The sequence below is a fragment of the Rattus norvegicus genome, chromosome 2 (assembly GCF_021556685.1).
Source record: "Rattus norvegicus strain SHRSP/BbbUtx chromosome 2, alternate assembly SHRSP_T2T, whole genome shotgun sequence".
In the NCBI taxonomy this organism is placed as follows: domain Eukaryota; kingdom Metazoa; phylum Chordata; class Mammalia; order Rodentia; family Muridae; genus Rattus; species Rattus norvegicus.
Window position 1 is genome coordinate 149,516,220 of NC_141535.1, and position 13,116 is coordinate 149,529,335.

The 13,116-nt window shown below is 42.3% G+C and overlaps 1 protein-coding gene across 11 annotated transcripts in view; it reads right to left on the minus strand.

Annotated features, from left to right (window-relative positions):
* Plch1 (phospholipase C, eta 1) overlaps positions 1 to 13,116 on the minus strand; it is a 230,211-nt gene that overhangs the window by 36,089 nt on the left and 181,006 nt on the right. For all 11 annotated transcript variants that reach the window (XM_087622850.1, XM_087622875.1, XM_087622831.1 and 8 more), the window contains 1 exon segment: positions 3,080 to 3,187. In XM_087622850.1, the coding sequence (XP_087478976.1) occupies positions 3,080 to 3,187 (108 nt within the window).

The following is a 13,116-nucleotide window of genomic DNA, read 5'->3' on the forward strand; positions in this document are numbered from 1 at the left end:
ACTAATTTTTTTCTAGATCTTTAGTTAGATATAACATCTAAGGAAACCCTTATGTAGACATCCCCTCTGAAAATTCAACACGTGCATGCACACACATGTACACACACCCACACAGCTTTTTTTCCTTAAGCACTTACATCTAACATACTATTTATTTCACTGATTTGCTTTGTTTCTTATCTGTCTCCTTCTTTCATTAGTGTTTAAACCTCAGGAAGACAAGGACTTTCCACTATTTTATTCACCTGATAGCAACAATGGTAATGGCACATCTCCAACAGGAAATGCTCAGTAAAAATTGGTGACATCCATAAAATATCTTAATAAGCTCATAAAAGTTAACCTTCGGGGTCCATGAATTGTGCTCAAAGCTTTATGTGTTACAATGCTTTAGGGAGGTCTTATTAACATAACCATATACATTCAACATACAGCTGAGGTTGAGGGCTTCCTCTATAGGAATGGCTTTGTAAGTAACGGCTGATCCATACCAACACCCTACACTATACATTGTTTTGTAGAACAACCTGACTTGTAGAACTATGATCACATGTCTTTACTCTGCCATGTAGATATGATGCTGAGCTTCCTGTTGGCTGCTGGAGTATAAACTGACTGGTTACAAAACTCTCAAATTCTAACTTTGGACATTCATTATTGTTCTCAAAAGAGCTCAAAGGGAGAGTACAAAGTTTGCATAAGAAATTTATATATTTCTACTAAAAATGTTGAGTGTGTGTGTGTGTGTGTTTACATGTGTGTTAGCATATTTTTTCCTCAATGTATAACATAGAGCCTCTGTAAAGCCTTGTAAATTGGGGTGCTCCCCAGCTGCACTCAGGTCAAATTAAAGGTCATGGTTATTTTTGTGGAACATAATTCTAAAGCATCTATTCACACCAAAGCCTAGAAAGCAGCCAGGAGATTTTGCGCATAAGCTAAGATCCCTGGAGTTTTCAGATGTAAATATTGATCTGTTTCCAAAGAACAAGAAAATTTCACAACCACGGATATTTAGTATATAAAGTTAAAAGTTTTGTCAAATATGATTGCCAGAGCCAATATCCCGCCTATTGCAGGAGGATCAGCAAGTTCAAGGCCAGCCTGGGCAACAAAGTGAGGCCGTGTCTCAAAATACAAAGTTAAAAGAAGGCTCAGTCAGAAAGAACTTAGCTAGGACCTGGATTCAACTCCAAGTAGCACAAAAAACCAGTCTCAACAGGTTCTCAGAAAAACTGATACGGCCAAGAGGATCTAAGACCTAGATCAGCTTCACTTGGATGCAGCAGCAGATACTGCATTGTTACAGTGACAGTAGTTAAAGACCCCACCTCCCATTTTCATAGAACAGCAGTCCCCACACAGGTGACATACAGGGGCTTCTGCTTCCTCTGTCACATGGTAGACTGTGCAGCTAGCAACTAGTGAGCTGGAGAATCAGAAAACCCTGGTTTACTGAATAAGATATTAAGTTAAATTATCCACAGCCAGAAGAAATCAGTTACACAGATAGCACACACCTTGAATTGCATAGAAGAAAAGCTTAACATAATAACTATGTTTTCGTTTATGAAACTAGGATTTTGTGACCTATTCGTTACGGTATTTAACTGAGTTAGTAAAAACAAGCAACAGGGAAGACATGAATTCAGTTCCCGAGTTTTGCCTTCTTTTCCACACTGAATCTCCTCTATTTCCCCACTTCAAAGTACTTTAAAGCCAAGAAAGAAATGTCCATGGAGACTTCAGCTGTCATTAAGCTTTTGTCTCCTTTGAAACTAATGTCAGTTCCCATTGTCACCTCTAAAGTGAAGCATCAGTTAGTGGAGCTCAGAAAATAGTGTCTTATTGTAACAGCATAATCGTTAAATTCAGGGTAATGGTGTATATTAGATTATACAACGTATACTTGGAGACACAATAATGGTTCTGATCTCTAGGAAATATTACTTTTCTGCAGAAATGAAACTATACTGTAAGGTCTGCACTGTTTTGAGCTTGTCCTGTGGCACTGGATATCACGTGACTATTGATGGTAAAAGGGACAAAATTTCTTCAAACCTTACAATTCTGCAGGTTCAAATTGAACTCCCCTAGACCATATGGCAAAATGCACATGCAGACCCTTTATGTAAGCAAAGGACCAGATCCCAGGGGAGATGGCTAACTTCGAATGCCATTCTACTTAGGATGTGGCTGAGGGAACATCAGCCAAATGTCTCACTCTTGGAATGGCTTGGGAATTATATGGGTCAAGCTACATTCTCTTAGTGAGGAGTTAGACATTTTAAAAGCAGACCCAGGTATAGCTGGGGCCTGGAGCCAGTCTAAGGCACCACAATGGAAAGCCAGTATTTGGCAGGGGTCATGAGGGCCACCAATCATTTTTCTTAAGAAGACTTACCTTCAACCACAGTTTGACATCTAGCCTGATTAGACGGTGTGGCCATGTTGAAGAAACAATGTCACTGTGGTGGGCTTAGAGGTTTTAACTACTCAATCCAGGCCCAGTATTCCTCTCTTCCTGCTGACCCAGGTATAGAACTCTCAGCTACCTCTCTAGCACTATGTCTGACTGAATGTCACCTTGTTTCCTGCCATAATGTACTAAAACTCTGAACTATAAGCCAGTCCCAATTAAATCTTTCTCTTCTTAAGAGTTGCTATGATATCAATGGGAGAAGAGGCCCTGGTTCTGTGAAGGCTCGATGCCCTAGTGTAGGGGAATGTCAGGGCAGTGAGGAGGGAATGAGTGGGGGAGCATGGGGGAGCATGGGGGAAGAGGGATGGGTTAGGGGATTTGCTGAAGGGAGGGAAAGGGGATAACATTTGAAATGTAAATAAGATATCCAATAAAAAGACAAAAGGATTCATTGCTAAAATACCCCTCAGTTTTAAGGCATACAACTTCACCACTCATCTACCACAACTGCTGAGTGCCAGCACAGAGTAATTTTAAAATACCATCCTTTCCCGCTACAGACGCCATATGTGTGGAGAGTTTAACATACCACCATTGTGGCACCCTATTCTTCTACAGGATGTAAGGGATAGGAATGTTGGGGAGCCAGCAACTCACATAATGCAGCTTGAACTTGCATTCATCTTCAATTTCATCTGCACTGTCCTCATCGGACACTTCTCCTTCCTCTGCATCATCCCCAAGGTGATATGGCAACTTCTTGCCCTGAAATAGATCAAAATGTCCCATTTGAAGATGAAAATAAATTCACAACAGCCCAAAATAGAGGCAATCCAAGTGTCTGTTGGCAGATGAATGGACCCACAAAACATGCTCTTTTGTGGAATATTACTCAGCCATTAAAAAGAACAAATCCTGATACATATTATAAGATGGGTGAACCTTGAAGGCATTATTCGAGATGACACGAGCCATAGGCAAACCTAGCGTGACTCTACTCACACAAGGTATCCACACTGCAAAAACAGACACAGAACACAGAATGGTGACAGGGACAGGCGTCATACAACAAACAGCTGCTGCTGAATAAATATGGAATTTTGTAGGGAGTTCCAGGTGAGCCTTGACTGCAGAGGAAGACATGGGGCGGGGTGAAGGGAGAGAAGGAGGGAGATAATTAGCGAGGAAGCGAGGAAGCAGGAGGAGGGAAATAAAAGGAAAACAGAAAAGGAAAAAAAGAAAAGAAAAAAGGAGAATTCCAGAACACGGAGGTTGGGATTTCTGGCTGTTCTGTTGTTTTTAAGTTACCCAGACTAAGACTTTTTTTTGGTGGTCAGAAGACACTATGGCCTCTGAGAGCAGCCTGCTTTCCTCAGAATGTAGGGGAAAACTGTCCTTAGCAGTTGCTGACTGGTGCCCCTTTGCATCCAGCCCTTCTTTCACAGAACAACGATGCAGCTTAAACAACAGTCTTAGGACTACTAGGTAGGCCATTCTCGAGTCATTTCAGAAATCACAGACCTTGGATGTGGAAAATTCTCATAATGAAATGAGAAGGGAGACACCGCCGGACCCTGAAGGAAACAGACCGGATAAACAGTTCTCTGCACCCAAATCCCGTGGGAGGGAGAGCTAAACCTTCAGAGAGGCAGACAGGCCTGGGAAACCAGAAGAGACTGCTCCCTGCACACACATCTCGGACGCCAGAGGAAAAAGCCAAAGACCATCTGGAACCCTGGTGCACTGAAGCTCCCGGAAGGGGCGGCACAGGTCTTCCTGGTTGCTGCCGCTGCAGAGAGCCCCTGGGCAGCACCCCACGAGCGAACTTGAGCCTCGGGACCACAGGTAAGACCAAATTTTCTGCTGCAAGAAAGCTGCCTGGTGAGCTTGGGACACACGGAAGCAGAATTTCTCTAGGACCAGGCACGTTCTGTGTTTACCGGAAGTCCCACACCCGCGGATCCCGGCCCGCAGCAGCTCTCTGCTCCCAGACCGGTGAGAGAGAGACCCAACCGCCTGGTCAGGTGGGCACTCCTGAGGCTGCAGAGCGGAAGAGACCACCAACACTGCTCACCCCTGCCCACATCCCTGGCCCAAGAGGAAACTGTATAAGGCCTCTGGGCTCCCGTGGGGGAGGGCCCAGGAGCGGCAGGACCCCTGCCACAGACACCGCCGGACCCTGAAGGAAACAGACCGGATAAACAGTTCTCTGCACCCAAATCCCGTGGGAGGGAGAGCTAAACCTTCAGAGAGGCAGACAGGCCTGGGAAACCAGAAGAGACTGCTCCCTGCACACACATCTCGGACGCCAGAGGAAAAAGCCAAAGACCATCTGGAACCCTGGTGCACTGAAGCTCCCGGAAGGGGCGGCACAGGTCTTCCTGGTTGCTGCCGCTGCAGAGAGCCCCTGGACAGCACCCCACGAGCAAACCTGAGCCTCGGGACCACAGGTAAGACCAAATTTTCTGCTGCAAGAAAGCTGCCTGGTGAACTCAAGACACAGGCCCACAGGAACAGCTGAAGACCTGTAGAGAGGAAAAACTACACGCCCGAAAGCAGAACACTCTGTCCCCATAACTGACTGAAAGAGAGGAAAACAGGTCTACAGCACTCCTGACACACAGGCTTATAGGACAGTCTAGCCACTGTCAGAAATAGCAGGACAAAGTAACAATAGAGATAATCTGATGGCGAGAGGCAAGCGCAGGAACCCAAGCAACAGAAACCAAGACTACATGCCATCATCGGAGCCCAATTCTCCCACCAAAACAAACATGGAATATCCAAACACACCAGAAAAGCAAGATCTAGTTTCAAAATCATATTTGATCATGATGCTGGAGGACTTCAGGAAAGACCTGAACACACTTAGGGAAGCACAGGAAAACATTAATAAACAAGTAAAAGCCTACAGAGAGGAATCGCAAAAATCCCTGAAAGAATTCCAGGAAAACACAATCAAACAGTTGAAGGAATTAAAAATGGAAATAGAAGCAATCAAGAAAGAACACATGGAAACAACCCTGGATATAGAAAACCAAAAGAAGAGACAAGGAGCTGTAGATACAAGCTTCACCAACAGAATACAAGAGATGGAAGAGAGAATCTCAGGAGCAGAAGATTCCAAAGAAATCATTGACTCAACTGTCAAAGATAATGTAAAGCGGAAAAAGCTACTGGTCCAAAACATACAGGAAATCCAGGACTCAATGAGAAGATCAAACCTAAGGATAATAGGTATAGAAGAGAGTGAAGACTCCCAGCTCAAAGGACCAGTAAATATCTTCAACAAAATCATAGAAGAAAACTTCCCTAACCTAAAAAAAGAGATACCCATAGACATACAGGAAGCCTACAGAACTCCAAATAGATTGGACCAGAAAAGAAACACCTCCCGTCACATAATTGTCAAAACACCAAACGCACAAAATAAAGAAAGAATATTAAAAGCAGTAAGGGAAAAAGGTCAAGTAACATATAAAGGGAGACCTATCAGAATCACACCAGACTTCTCGCCAGAAACTATGAAGGCCAGAAGATCCTGGACTGATGTCATACAGACCCTAAGAGAACACAAATGCCAGCCAAGGTTACTGTATCCAGCAAAACTCTCAATTAACATTGATGGAGAAACCAAGATATTCCATGACAAAACCAAATTTACACAATATCTTTCTACAAATCCAGCACTACAAAGGATAATAAATGGTAAAGCCCAACATAAGGAGGCAAGCTATACCCTAGAAGAAGCAAGAAACTAATCGTCTTGGCAACAAAACAAAGAGAATGAAAGCACACAAACATAACCTCACATCAAATATGAATATAACGGGAAGCAATAATCACTATTCCTTAATATCTCTCAATATCAATGGCCTCAACTCCCCAATAAAAAGACATAGATTAACAAACTGGATACGCAACGAGGACCCTGCATTCTGCTGCCTACAGGAAACACACCTCAGAGACAAAGACAGACACTACCTCAGAGTGAAAGGCTGGAAAACAACTTTCCAAGCAAATGGTCAGAAGAAGCAAGCTGGAGTAGCCATTCTAATATCAAATAAAATCAATTTCCAACTAAAAGTCATCAAAAAAGATAAGGAAGGACACTTCATATTCATCAAAGGAAAAATCAACCAAGATGAACTCTCAATCCTAAATATCTATGCCCCAAATACAAGGGCACCTACATATGTAAAAGAAACCTTACTAAAGCTCAAAACACACATTGCACCTCACACAATAATAGTGGGAGATTTCAACACCCCACTCTCATCAATGGACAGATCATGGAAACAGAAATTAAACAGTGATGTAGACAGACTAAGAGAAGTCATGAGCCAAATGGACTTAACGGATATTTATAGAACATTCTATCCTAAAGCAAAAGGATATACCTTCTTCTCAGCTCCTCATGGTACTTTCTCCAAAATTGACCATATAATTGGTCAAAAAACGGGCCTCAACAGGTACAGAAAGATAGAAATAATCCCATGCGTGCTATCGGACCACCACGGCCTAAAACTGGTCTTCAATAACAATAAGGGAAGAATGCCCACATATACGTGGAAATTGAACAATGCTCTACTCAATGATAACCTGGTCAAGGAAGAAATAAAGAAAGAAATTAAAAACTTTTTAGAATTTAATGAAAATGAAGATACAACATACTCAAACTTATGGGACACAATGAAAGCTGTGCTAAGAGGAAAACTCATAGCGCTGAGTGCCTGCAGAAAGAAACAGGAAAGAGCATATGTCAGCAGCTTGACAGCACACCTAAAAGCTCTAGAACAAAAAGAAGCAAATACACCCAGGAGGAGTAGAAGGCAGGAAATAATCAAACTCAGAGCTGAAATCAACCAAGTAGAAACAAAAAGGACCATAGAAAGAATCAACAGAACCAAAAGTTGGTTCTTTGAGAAAATCAACAAGATAGATAAACCCTTAGCCAGACTAACGAGAGGACACAGAGAGTGTGTCCAAATTAACAAAATCAGAAATGAAAAGGGAGACATAACTACAGATTCGGAGGAAATTCAAAAAATCATCAGATCTTACTATAAAAACCTACATTCAACAAAATTTGAAAATCTTCAGGAAATGGACAATTTCCTAGACAGATACCAGGTATCGAAGTTAAATCAGGAACAGATAAACCAGTTAAACAACCCCATAACTCCTAAGGAAATAGAAGCAGTCATTAAAGGTCTCCCAACCAAAAAGAGCCCAGGTCCAGACGGGTTTAGTGCAGAATTCTATCAAACCTTCATAGAAGACCTCATACCAATATTATCCAAACTATTCCACAAAATTGAAACAGATGGAGCCCTACCGAATTCCTTCTATGAAGCCACAATTACTCTTATACCTAAACCACACAAAGACACAACAAAGAAAGAGAACTTCAGACCAATTTCCCTTATGAATATTGACGCAAAAATACTCAATAAAATTCTGGCAAACCGAATTCAAGAGCACATCAAAACAATCATCCACCATGATCAAGTAGGCTTCATCCCAGGCATGCAGGGATGGTTTAATATACGGAAAACCATCAATGTGATCCATTATATAAACAAACTGAAAGAACAGAACCACATGATCATTTCATTAGATGCTGAGAAAGCATTTGACAAAATTCAACACCCCTTCATGATAAAAGTCCTGGAAAGAATAGGAATTCAAGGCCCATACCTAAACATAGTAAAAGCCATATACAGCAAACCAGTTGCTAACATTAAACTAAATGGAGAGAAACTTGAAGCAATCCCACTAAAATCAGGGACTAGACAAGGCTGCCCACTCTCTCCCTACTTATTCAATATAGTTCTTGAAGTTCTAGCCAGAGCAATCAGACAACAAAAGGAGATCAAAGGGATACAGATCGGAAAAGAAGAGGTCAAAATATCACTATTTGCAGATGACATGATAGTATATTTAAGTGATCCCAAAAGTTCCACCAGAGAACTACTAAAGCTGATAGACAACTTCAGCAAAGTGGCTGGGTATAAAATTAACTCAAATAAATCAGTTGCCTTCCTCTATACAAAAGAGAAACAAGCCGAGAAAGAAATTAGGGAAACGACACCCTTCATAATAGACCCAAATAATATAAAGTACCTCGGTGTGACTTTAACCAAGCAAGTAAAAGATCTGTACAATAAGAACTTCAAGACACTGAGGAAAGAAATTGAAGAAGACCTCAGAAGATGGAAAGATCTCCCATGCTCATGGATTGGCAGGATTAATATGGTAAAAATGGCCATTTTACCAAAAGCAATCTACAGATTCAATGCAATCCCCATCAAAATACCAATCCAATTCTTCAAAGAGTTAGACAGAACAATTTGCAAATTCATCTGGAATAACAAAAAACCCAGGATAGCTAAAGCTATCCTCAACAATAAAAGGACTTCAGGGGGAATCACTATCCCTGAACTCAAGCAGTATTACAGAGCAATAGTGATAAAAACTGCATGGTATTGGTACAGAGACAGACAGATAGACCAATGGAATAGAATTGAAGACCCAGAAATGAACCCACACACCTATGGTCACTTGATTTTTGACAAAGGAGCCAAAACCATCCAATGGAAAAAAAGATAGCATTTTCAGCAAATGGTGCTGGTTCAACTGGAGGGCAACATGTAGAAGAATGCAGATCGATCCATCCTTATCACCCTGTACAAAGCTTAAGTCCAAGTGGATCAAGGACCTCCACATCAAACCAGACACACTCAAACTAATAGAAGAAAAACTAGGGAAGCATCTGGAACACATGGGCACTGGAAAAAATTTCCTGAACAAAACACCAATGGCTTATGCTCTAAGATCAAGAATCGACAAATGGGATCTCATAAAACTGCAAAGCTTCTGTAAGGCAAAGGACACTGTGGTTAGGACAAAACGGCAACCAACAGATTGGGAAAAGATCTTTACCAATCCTACAACAGATAGAGGCCTTATATCCAAAATATACAAAGAACTCAAGAAGTTAGACCGCAGGGAAACAAATAACCCTATTAAAAAATGGGGTTCAGAGCTAAACAAAGAATTCACAGCTGAGGAATGCCGAATGGCTGAGAAACACCTAAAGAAATGTTCAACATCTTTAGTCATAAGGGAAATGCAAATCAAAACAACCCTGAGATTTCACCTCACACCAGTGCGATTGGCTAAGATCAAAAACTCAGGTGACAGCAGATGCTGGCGAGGATGTGGAGAAAGAGGAACACTCCTCCATAGTTGGTGGGATTGCAGACTGGTAAAACCATTCTGGAAATCAGTCTGGAGGTTCCTCAGAAAATTGGACATTGAACTGCCTGAGGATCCAGCTATACCTCTCTTGGGCATATACCCAAAAGATGCCTCAACATATAAAAGAGACACGTGCTCCACTATGTTCATCGCAGCCTTATTTATAATAGCCAGAAAATGGAAAGAACCCAGATGCCCTTCAACAGAGGAATGGATACAGAAAATGTGGTACATCTACACAATGGAATATTACTCAGCTATCAAAAACAACGAGTTTATGAAATTCGTAGGCAAATGGTTGGAACTGGAAAATATCATCCTGAGTGAGCTAACCCAATCACAGAAAGACATACATGGTATGCACTCATTGATAAGTGGCTATTAGCCCAAATGCTTGAATTACCCTAGATCCCTAGAACAAACGAAACTCAAGACGGATGATCAAAATGTGAATGCTTCACTCCTTCTTTAAATGAGGAAAAAGAATACCCTTGGCAGGGAAGGGAGAGGCAAAGATTAAAACAGAGACTGAAGGAACACCCATTCAGAGCCTGCCCCACATGTGGCCCATACATATACAGCCACCCAATTAGACAAGATGGATGAAGCAAAGAAGTGCAGACCGACAGGAGCCGGATGTAGATCGCTCCTGAGAGACACAGCCAGAATACAGCAAATATAGAGGCGAATGCCAGCAGCAAACCACTGAACTGAGAATAGGTCCCCTATTGAAGGAATCAGAGAAAGAACTGGAAGAGCTTGAAGGGGCTCGAGACCCCAAAAGTACAACAATGCCAAGCAACCAGAGCTTCCAGGGACTAAGCCACTACCTAAAGACTATACATGGACTGACCCTGGACTCTGACCCCATAGGTAGCAATGAATATCCTAGTAAGAGCACCAGTGGAAGGGGAAGCCCTGGGTCCTGCTAAGACTGAACCCACAGTGAACTAGTCTATGGGGGGAGGGCGGCAATGGGGGGAGGGTTGGGAGGGGAACACCCATAAGGAAGGGGAGGGGGGAGCGGGATATTTGCCCGGAAACCGGGAAAGGGAATAACACTCGAAATGTATATAAGAAATACTCAAGTTAATAAAAAAATAAAAAAAAAAAAAGAAATGAGAAGGGATCTGAGTTACAACTTTACATTCATCCCCAATATCCCTGGGAGACTGGCTCTGGAACTCTTCTCAGACAGCAAATCCCAAAGATGCTCAAGTCCTTCCTACCAATTTGGTGTCTGTACACCATGGTGTACAACTTCTGGTTCATTTCAAATTACCTCTTGGCTATTTAATCATACATAATAACATAAGTGTTACGTAACCCAAGGGAAAGAAACCTGTGCAGGCTCAGTACAGACACAGGAGGTGGACTGTCTGAACCCAATACGACCTCAAAGATCTATAAAATCACTGGGGAGTAATTTGGAAATAGATACAGTCAATTGTTAAGAACAAGCATCTAGGACTGCGGAGATGCTCAAAGGGTAAATAAACCACTTGCTTCACAAGCGTGAGGATGTGACTTTGGAGACTCAGAAACCGTGTAAAGCAGGGTGGTTGTAGCCTGTGTCTGTAATCTTAATGGCTTCTATAGCAAGAAGGGAGACAAGACAGGGGAATCCCAGGAAACCCATAGGTCTGACTCAAATAAGGTGGAAGGCAAGCACGGACATTTACAGCTGTCCTCAGACAACCTGTGCCCCTCCCTGCACCCCCACATATAAGTGTGTGCATACATGCACATGCAAACACATAAATGTGTTTTGCTGTTGTTTTGCTTTTTTAAGAGTAAGTACCTCTATGGGCTTTCCCCTCTCTTCTATATTTCCCAAGTTATATTCAGAAAAAGTTAAAAAAAAAAAAAAGCCAAGAGAAGGCAAGGTCTAGGGCCTGATAAGAGAGAGTTCTAAGGTAGGCTTCTGACTTGAGAGCAGAAAGGAATGTTAATAGGCCATTAAATTGGTCTCAGAATATGCTGTAGGGCAGAGATGGGCAGAACCAGGCTCTGAGGCAAGTGGCTGAGGCCGTTGCAGTGGGCAGCCTTCAAATGTTACCAGTGTCTCCTATCTCTTATCTCTGTCTTTCTGTAATACTCTCTTCTGGAATGTGGGCTGGACCTAGTGACCACTTCTAAACATAACAGAGCAAAATGATAGGGTGTCTGTCCTTCCTGAACCTACCTTCTATCTTATTCTTCCACACCCATCCATCCTCCTGACCTCCACATCTCTCCTCTGTCTATCTCCATCCCACTGTACACACACATATGTGAGTTGTTCAGTGGAAAGAACCACATAGCAAAGGAGTAGGCATCTCTAGTTAAACAGTCTGCTAGAACATGGCCATCACTGCCACCAACTGACCCTAGAAATATAGCTTTCTCCTCCCAGTCCACCCCGGAGTACCTGGGTTTCCACCTGACTCCTTCACTGCAGCCTTTTAGAATGCTTTGAGCGGAAAACACAGCAGAGACTATGGGATGACACCTGCTACTTCAGGTTGCTAAATTTAGGTTCAATTTGATATGCAGCCACAGATGCCCAACATACAAATAGATTTGGGAGAGCCAGACCTAATCCAGTAAAAATGCCTTTTGCAAAACTAAGGAACAGAGATCATTGTTAACTTCATCATCCACATAGTAGCCTCGGCAACTGCTGGCAGAAAGGCCACCATTGGCTTCTTCCACCATCCCTCAGCAGATGGGCTCAGTTTGGACCTCTTGTTTCTTCTTCAATGCAAGAGGAAGGGACACCTGACTGGTAATTTGAAGGCAAGAAGCACCCAGCTTCTAGAAAGGTTGAAAAATCAAATATCTAACATTTTAAACTCAAAACAGAGATAAAAAGATTTTAAGTATGGATGAACTTGGCAACTGATTCTGCACAGGAATGTTTTGTTGCATTGTAAGAGGCCTCTCTTAGTGATGCCTTGCACCCTCCTATGCAGCCAAAGCCCCTGACACTGGGCTTTAGCATCGCGATAATTTCAAGATGATTAGATAATCTACGTAATAAAAGTAAAATCTGCATTCAGATGAAGTGTTTAGGATTTAGAGACTTCAGACTTAAAGAATGGCATTTCTAAGACTGAAGTGGTCTTAGATTAGATTGTATTTGTGCCCTGATGTTTTAGACAGGGTCTTTTAGATCCCAGGCTGACCTTGAACTCACTTTGTAGTGGAGGATGGCCTTCAATTTCTGATCCTGCCATCTCCACTCCATAGTGTAGGAGTTACAGGCATACATCACCAAGCCCAGTGTAGGTGGTGCTGGGAATTAAATCCAGAGTTTACACACAATAGGCAAGCATTCCACTAGGAACAACACTCCCAGCTCCAATTTGTGTACTGTTAATGGCAGGCCTGCTCAGAACTACAATGTTCAAATACATATAAATACGATTTCAGGTATTGTCTATACAGAA